Below are 6,976 nucleotides of genomic sequence, written 5' to 3' on the forward strand. Positions count from 1 at the left end.
TAGTTATTTTATTAAATATAATTTCTACCATTACTCTAATTTAAAACTTAAAAAATTTGTTAAGTTTTCGAAAAAAGTACATGGGTCGGGTTACGGGTATCCAAAAGTAGGAAACGGGCAATGACTCCCTCTATCCTGTTTGACCCAAAAGCAGCTCTCCCTAGGGTTTTAGAAAGCCGGGGCTTTTAGATCCTCCGAGGGGTTTAGACGCTGCGATAGAGAGTTGGGACTTGGGAGTGAAGGAAAATCTGAAGCTCGTTGTTTTGCTGTGATTGAACACAATGGCGACGGCACTGAACGTTCCTCCAACAGCTCCTGTTACGACGCCGCAGCAGATGAAGAAAGAGGAAGAGAAAGTGGATTACTTGAACCTCCCTTGTCCTATTCCCTACGAGGAGATCCACCGTGAAGCTCTCAGTTTGTCCCTCTTACTCTCTCTCCTTATTTTTTCCTTTGTGCTTTTGCCGTGATTTGATTTTCAGTGGGTATCAGCCTTTGTGGTTGGTATTGGAGATTTACTTGGTTGCATGTTAATTTTGAGCCAATTGGGTATAACATTTTAGTTGTTCATTATTTGTTTATGTGCTTGAACTGAGGGGGATTTGCTCTTGTATTATGGCAATTTAGGATCAGGAGTCAGAATTGCTAAAACCGTTGAATGGGCTTAATATATATATATAATCTTTGTTTAAATTTTGATTATTTTTATTGATGCAAAGAGGGGCATGGAGTTTGTTGAAAATGAGTATTTGTTTCGAACAGTGTCTTTAAAGCCAGAACTATTTGAAGGGATGCGCTTTGATTTTAACAAGGGACTCAGTCCGAAGTTCTCACTAAGTCACAGGTAGCTTTGGCTTTCTCATTTTTGTTTTGTTTTTTGTTTTTTTCTGTGCATGTTTTCATGTTGTCATATCTGTATATTGATTTTAATGGTAACTATGCCTTGTTCACCACCGGTCAGTGTGTTCATGGGACCAATGGAGATTCCTTCACAATCTTCTGAAACCATCAAAATCCCTACTGCTCACTATGAGTTTGGTGCCAACTTTATTGACCCAAAGGTAACTTACCTTTTATTGAGTAAATTTGTTTATTTCATGATGATCTTTAATTAAATATGTACTGTTGGCATGGATGGCTTTTACGTAGTTGATGCTTTTTGGGAGAATACTGACTGATGGGAGGCTCAATGCAAGACTGAAGTGTGATTTAACTGAAAATCTTACACTGAAGGCTAATGCTCAGGTAAATGCATGTGTTATTGGCCCTTAATGGACTTTTTGCCTTTTGTTCCTCAATAGTTTTTTGCTGACAGTGTCCTCTATCACGTCTAAGGCAGTTGATTATCTTTTCTTCTGATGTTACAGCTTTCAAGTGAGCCACATATGTCACATGGCATGGCTACTTTTGATTACAAGGTTATTATTACTCTTGCTTATAAACTTGTTTATATTTTAGCATTGTCCTTTTACCTATGAACTTCTTGTGAATTGCAATTTTTTTTTCTTTTTAATTTATATACTTCTTCCTGATATGCCATTGGAGTGTTTTAGGCTGCAGTGGCACTTTATTTACTCAAAAAGTCTTTTACCTGAATAAGTACTAAGAGAACTACTCAATCTCATTTCGTGAAATTCGTGCATGGCTATAAATTTGTTTGTGATCAACTTTTGTTTACTTTTCAGGAAAGGTTTATTAAGAGTGCAAAAGATGCACATTTTTCTTGTTCCACAGTTGAATTATTTTTTTTAACAAATTATGCATTTTAATATGATGTTTTTGTCAATTTATTCAGATTATGCATTGAGATGACTGGTTTTTTCTTTATCCAAGAAGCCAACAAAATATATTGGACGATGTTTGATGGTTGGTGATTGCATTAGATTCTTTGTGTGCCAACAATTGATAAATTCTATATGGAAGTGTCAAGTGGCACTTTCCATGTTCAAATGACATTCTCTCAACTTTTATTCTACAACTTTGAGTTGGATGCTATTTTACTAATATTGAGTAAGAATTAAAGTTGTAGTCTTTTGGCTTTGTACCAAAGTCCTGCGACCAGATCCCATATTTTACCCAAGTTTGGGAAGTTATGGGTAGGTGGAGGGCTTTCCTCCATTGCTAGCCTAGCCTTTGGATCAAAAAGGGGCAAAAAAGAGCAATGACTGAGGAAGAACCTTTTTTCTAAGAATTAATTAGCAATCTTTCCCCTGGGCGTTAGCTTAGGTGGTAATGGAGTGGGTGAAGTTGGACGAGGTCATAGGATCAAATCTTGTTAGTAAAACAACAGTACAGACCATGAGTTTTAGCTCAAATGGAAGATCTTATTCCTATAACTACGAGGACGAATGTGAGGTTGTGGGTTAAAGACCTAATGGAGTGTGTATAATTTGCTAATTCAAAAAATATGTACTTTCCATTTGCAAATCTTATTCTTTGTTGGACATTTTTTTTGAAACTCTCCTAAATTAGTAAATCTTTGATTAACATTATAGCATCTCTCAATTTCTTCAACCCATTGTATTCTATGCAGGGCAAAGACTACAGGTCCCAGTTTCAACTAGGAAATGGTGCCTTATTTGGAGCAAATTATATTCAGGTATAGGATCTGCTGGAATCATGCCACATTTTTTTATTAACCCTTCTAGTCTTGGAGCAATTAATTTATGTTAAAATTTGTATTTTGAAGCTGGATATATGGAAGAGAAATGGGTGGTATCATTCTGGAAAATATAATAGAATTTGTTGATTTAATCTGCTTGTATTATAGAAATACCAGTCCAAAATAAAAAAAATGAGAAATACAGAATTTGTTAATACTTCACTAGCTATGATCTTATAGAGAGATCATTCCTTGTCTTTTCGATGATGGTTCTTGCAAAAGATTCCTTCACCTAATGTTTTTCTCTTCAATTATACAGAGGCAGGTCTCATAATTAACACTTGAACAGCCTCGTCTAAAATGCTTAGAATGTTATCTAAATATCTTAAAGTTTAATAGTGTCTGGCATCCATTAGTTGAGTGGGTTGTGTTCCATTTTTCAAAATTGTAATTGATTTATCTTTGTCCTAAAGTTTAATATGTGGAGATAGACTCAATCTACATTTAAGTGTTTGAGAGGAGAAAGAAATTGAGGTAGACCTTTGACTTCAAAGATAGCTAGGCTCATAATGGGATTGCAATGTGCTAAAAGGGCTAGAAATCTACAATGTCCAAGGTTTTTGGCACAAAGCAATGAACCAGTTTGCTAAGGCCAGGTACTTTGTTTTTTTATTCATTTATTTATTTTTATTTTTTATTGATAGATAATATAACTAATCACATTTACCAGGTTGTACCCTAGATTTGGAGCGTACAAATTGCAATACCAACTTGCAATTGTTACTAGGTTGATCTATCTCTTAAAGCCCCTCCAAGAGAAAGATATCACTAGCAAGTTTTTTTGATAATTAATCATAATTTTATTAGGAATAGGGGGAAACTCGTCTACTTAGTCAGCATTCCTATTGTAGCTAAAACTCATTTGCCTAATCAATGTGGATTTTTTCTTGAGTCCATTAAAGACTATTTTTCCCCCTCCAATGTGCTAGCTAGGTAAAACTTTAATATTCCTTTCATTTCTAAGAGCACTCACAGTGGAGTAGCTAAAATCCATTTTTATCTAAAATGCATAACCAAATTTGTAAAATACTCCTACATCCGATTAGCCAAAAAAATATGTAAAATAGATTTTCTAACCATTTGTGCACAGTGCCCGCTACATGTTGCAGGCACTGTTCACGCATGTATTCTTTGTTTAATATTATTTTCTCTTTCTTCCTCTTTCTTTCTGTAATTTTTTCTTTTCTTCTGTCTCTCTTCATTTCTCTCTCTGCAACAAAGCAGAAAGGTCAGGAAGAAGGGGCATTTCGTGAAAATGGTCTTTTAATTTGCTGTTTTTGGTGAAGATGTAATTTTAATTAAAATGAATAAAAAATTAAAAAGAAAAAAATTATTTTAATAAAATAGAGAAAAATTTAGATAAGCTGATGTAGGAGGTTTTGAAAAGTGGTTAGTTAAGTTAACAAAAGTGAGTTTTAGTGAGCCATTTTACATAAAATTATACATGAACCATTGTGAATGCTCTAGGAGGTTTGAGTTTTGGTATTACCAAGTGTGGTAATAATACAGTTTGTTCTAAGGTTGGGCAATTTATGGTTTGCTTTGTTGATGATAGACTACAAAACCATTCGTGTCATTGATCTGATGGTAATAATATTGTCTAAGTTGAGTGGTGGTGGGCTTAGCATTTACCATCTTCTGTTGTTGGATGACACTTGGATATTTTGCGGGGCAAACCTTGAACACCTCCATCATTTGCGTTGCTTGTTCTTATGTTTTAAGGTAGTATCAAGTTTGAAGATTAACTTGGTAAAATCGGAACTGGTCCCTATTGGTAATGTCAATAATGTAGAAGATCTGGCGCGCATCCTGGTATGAAGGGTGTCTTCCTTGACTATGAAGTATCTTGGTTTTCCTTTGGGAGCTTCTTATAAGGCTAAATCTTTTTGGGATGGCGTTGTTGAGAAGATTGAGGGTCGTTTGGCTGGCTGAAAGCGGTTGTACTTGTCTAAGTGTGGTAATATTACATTGATTAAGAGCACCCTCTCTAATTTGGCAGCATGTGGGGTGGGGGACTGTTTTAAGATTAGATTTTGGCATAACGTGTGGTGTGGGGATTAGACCCTTAAGGTAGCTTATCTGGAGTTATTTGGTATAGATTGCCTTAAGGATGCTTATGTGGCAAATCACTTTCAGCTTTCTAGTGTCTCTCGTAAGTGGAATGTTAGTTTATCAAATTGTTGCATGATTGGGAGGTTAATTCCTCTCCTCGTTCTTCAATTTGTTGTATTCCATCAGGTTGAGAGGGGGTGTGGAAGACAAGCTTTGTTGGATCCCTTCCAAGAGAGGGTTGTTTGAGGTCAGATCATTCTATAATGCCCTTATCTCCCATGATATTGCCCCCTTCCCGTGGAGGAGTATTTGGCAGAGTAAGGTTTCTTGATCTTGTGTCTTTTTCTTGTTAGGTGTTTCTATTGTATACGTCTTGTGTACTTGAGTAGCACCCTTTTGCTCTGAATAAATTTTGATTACTTATAAAAAATATTAATTGTCTAAGTTGGGTTCAAACAACCATAAAGTAGTCTTATTGTGAAACCAACCGACTTTGGTTGCTACGTATAGGAAACTATTCATATTGTTTGAATCATGTCTGAAATATATACATGTGAATGCAATGATGAGTCTTTGTGGTCTAATTTAGACAAATTGAGTTGTCCTAGTTTGAATTGGGTTGGATGTGGATGTAGGCCCCTGCTTAAATCCTGGTGCAGGTCAGCCATGTTGCTGTTTTGCAGTTTGAAGTCTTTTCCGTTTTGTTGACTAAGAAGTTGAGAAAAAAGCAAGGGATGTACTTTTTTCATCTTCACTAAAAAATTTACTTTCTTTTAATCATCATTTAAGAAAGAAGGGACTGTTATTTAAAGATCAAGGCAGGGGAAGGCTGATCTATATATTCTTGTGATGATCTCCGTGGTCCCTTGAACCACAAACTACAGAACACGTATATTGTACATGCTACAAAAAAATGCTCTGGGAAAATGCTACATGATTTTGCTCTGTTTTATATATAAGTTGTTATATAAACATCTTGCCAATTGAATAATTTCTCAAATTATGTTTGTGATTTTCATTTCATCAGCTTGTATATGTTAATTATGAGTTTTATATTTTCTGTGGTTTCAAGACAAATAAAAGAGGTTCTTTTGGAATTCCATCATGCCAGTTTTTGTATTGATAACGCTGATGATAGGTGGGGCAGAAATGATGTATGCTATTCTTATTAATTAACATGCTTTTGTAATTTTTTGTTTATTGCCAATCATCAACCTCTCTCTCTCTCTCAGACAGAACAAGCAAAAAATATATGAAGAATCTTTTACTGAAAGAACTTTATGTTTTTCAGAGTGTGACCCCACATTTGTCTTTTGGTGGTGAAGTGTTTTGGGCTGGTCAGCATCGGAAGTCTGGTATTGGTTACGCTGCTCGATACAATACGGAGAAGATGGTATGCTGGCCTCAGTTTGTCCTTATCACATAATCATAAAAGAAAAATGGATTCTTGGTGCATATATAGCAATTTAGTTATTCTGCTGTGTAAGGTTACTTAGTTGCACTTTTGTCCACTACTGTGCTTCTCCTTTCTCATTTCTGTTGTCAAATAACCCAAAAAAAAAAAAACCTTTTTTTCCCAATTTCTAATTGCAGACTGGTATAAAGAGCTATTCAAGGTGATAAGTATCTGAGATGTACTTTATCACCTTGCATGGAGAGCCCTTTGGTCAAGTTTTAGTGTAAAACCTCAAATTATATGTTGGACCTACTGTGTTATGCATAGTTAAGACAATGAATGTGATGGTGATCTTGTTTGTTGTGGTTCTGAGACCCTGTGTCAAGCTTTCCTTTGCTGATCTGTGGTACCTCAGCATATTGTTTTTCACTCCCAATCCCTAGTAGTTGCCAAGAGTTTGGAGTTACATCAGTAGGCTGAGCTTCTCTGTTCTCGTCTTTTTTCCTTTCTTCCTCTTTTTTTTTTTTTTTTTGGGTTGGGGGGATGTTGAGCTTCTTTAATTCCCACACGATGGTATGGAAAATTCACATATGCATGGTGGGGGTCGATTAACCTAGTTGCTTATTTTCTACACACACACCCATGTCTATTACACACATTGTGGGGATTACTTCATGTTACCAACATTTTGGCCTAAACTGAGTTGCTGTATGCTCAAAAGTTTTTCATTTTTTTGTAACCTATTCCATAGTGCTTTTATGCTATATGTTTTATTCATTTGCTCTAGTTAGCTATGATATGTGGGAGTATAAATTTTTCTGGACAGCGGAACTCATTTGCTCAGTTCCTTTATGCCTTATGTGGTG

At 35.7% G+C, this 6,976-nt stretch overlaps 1 protein-coding gene across 1 annotated transcript in view; it reads left to right on the top strand.

The window, feature by feature from the left end:
• Positions 1-154: 154 nt before the first annotated feature.
• Positions 155-6,976, top strand: part of LOC132178641 (mitochondrial import receptor subunit TOM40-1-like) — an 11,993-nt gene continuing 5,171 nt past the window's right edge. The window contains exons 1-7 of the mRNA XM_059591121.1: positions 155-417; positions 763-844; positions 962-1,061; positions 1,150-1,245; positions 1,368-1,418; positions 2,534-2,599; positions 6,006-6,107. Coding sequence (XP_059447104.1) covers positions 282-417; positions 763-844; positions 962-1,061; positions 1,150-1,245; positions 1,368-1,418; positions 2,534-2,599; positions 6,006-6,107 — 633 coding nt within the window. The 5' untranslated portion in view covers positions 155-281. The remainder of the gene's footprint in view (positions 418-762; positions 845-961; positions 1,062-1,149; positions 1,246-1,367; positions 1,419-2,533; positions 2,600-6,005; positions 6,108-6,976) is intronic.

This window comes from Corylus avellana, chromosome ca4 (assembly GCF_901000735.1).
Source record: "Corylus avellana chromosome ca4, CavTom2PMs-1.0".
NCBI lineage: Eukaryota > Viridiplantae > Streptophyta > Magnoliopsida > Fagales > Betulaceae > Corylus > Corylus avellana.